Genomic DNA, 1,621 nt, shown 5'->3' on the forward strand with positions numbered 1-1,621 from the left:
TATAATTTGTTAAAGAAAGGGTTAGTTTGCATGCTAGGAAACGATAATATGTAGTAGTGAAGGGGTTATGGAGACACGTAGCTGATCAATATCAACATGGTGGTGGCAAGTCTATGTAAATTATACATATAAATACTTTAAGGAACGGATATAAATATACATGGATTGATTCAAAAATGAATAGATTCTCCAAAGGTGGAGAGAATGAACATGAACAACAGAGTATTTAAGTATGGTATGATATAGGATATCATATCATCCCTTATTCTATATTTGTTTCCTACACATATTCCGAAACAATGTCTTGCATTCCTTTCTAAACTTGGAGCTCAAAAAGCAGTAGACGAGCATATTGAGAGCAGAATTGGCTACGAGTAGGAAATGTGAGAGTCTAATAGCTGTATAAGTCCAGGGATAGAGGCCCTCTTTACCAGCACTAGAGCAACTCGTAAGTCGCTCTAGGAAGAGTATTTCGTATATATTGAGAAGTATCCGTGGAGTGTGGCAAATGCAAAATACAAAAGTGAATCCAATAAAAATAACAGCTAAACTATCCTCAATGCGACGGGATCCGTCGGCAGAAAAGATTTTCTGAGTAGACTGAGATCCCCTTTTAGTGATATTGGTTTCCGTATTAAGGACGTGGGATGCTTGCTGGTGGAGTTGCTGTAACTGCTGCTTCTGCTGTTGTTGACGAATCTGATTGTTTTTGAGGGTGATGTGGGTGGCGTTGAGTCTCATTTGTCGTCGGCGTCTCCGCTCACGAATGTCATAGAATATTTTAAAGTTGAAATAAAACAGCATGAAGAGCGGTAGGACTCCATGCAAAATGAGACGGCTCCAGTAGTTGTAATTAATGTAAAAGACATTCTTGCGAAGCGGCGTAACTGACATGTGAGGCTTGGAAGTTGCATTACGCTGACTCACAGTGATTTCGAAAAAACTGGATGAATTGAAAAGTATAGAGAGGAAAATCACAGGAATAACGTATTTGATCCAACGGTTTCGAACTGCATTTGCCTCATTCATGGATCTGGAGTAGTCGAGTGGATAGTGTATGGCGAAATATCGCTCTCCCGAAATAGCCACTGTCATAAATATAGAACCACTCATGGAGATCTTGTAGAGAGGATAGAGGCCGTAGGCAAATATCTCCAGATACACTCCACCACAACTGGCACTCAGAGGTTCTCGAAAGGTTTTAGAGAGTGCCGTGATGAGGAATGTGGAGTCAAAAACAGCCAAAAAAATTAGTAATAAATTAAAGGAGTTACGCATTTCCTTTCGTGTAATGACATAGCTGGAAAATAGATTGATAAGAATCCCCAGGACAGCGATACAAGTTTGGAAGCGATACTCGACCCATAGACGGAAAGTATTACTGAATATCTTATCATCAAGGGTGAAAGTGGGGCAATTATTTGAGATGTTGTAGTCTCGAGAGTAGTTGTTGCTAAGTCCCATTCCGCTCTCACCACCTTTTAATGTGTGCTCGTCAGACTCTACTAAAAATAAGATTCGCCTTTTGAGATAAACAACCAACATTTCTCATAATTTCTTCTCTTCTCCTTTCGCATCATGTAGCTCTCCATCCCTTTTTGTAAGCGCACCACAAATCAAT

At 39.9% G+C, this 1,621-nt stretch overlaps 1 protein-coding gene across 1 annotated transcript; it reads right to left on the minus strand.

Moving 5' to 3' along the window:
- Positions 1-267: 267 nt before the first annotated feature.
- LOC121121771 (G-protein coupled receptor daf-37) lies at positions 268-1,545 on the minus strand. The gene has a single exon (XM_040716754.2). It carries the CDS (start codon positions 1,543-1,545, stop codon positions 268-270), a length of 1,278 nt encoding a protein of 425 aa, XP_040572688.2.
- Positions 1,546-1,621: the final 76 nt, after the last annotated feature.

This window comes from Lepeophtheirus salmonis, chromosome 1 (genome assembly GCF_016086655.4).
Source record: "Lepeophtheirus salmonis chromosome 1, UVic_Lsal_1.4, whole genome shotgun sequence".
Lineage (NCBI taxonomy): Eukaryota > Metazoa > Arthropoda > Copepoda > Siphonostomatoida > Caligidae > Lepeophtheirus > Lepeophtheirus salmonis.

What these genes read in the sequence shown, in the direction of transcription:
- LOC121121771 (XM_040716754.2), bottom strand. Translation starts at nt 1,545, where the DNA reads ATGTTGGTTGTTTATCTCAAAAGGCGAATCTTATTTTTAGTAGAGTCT.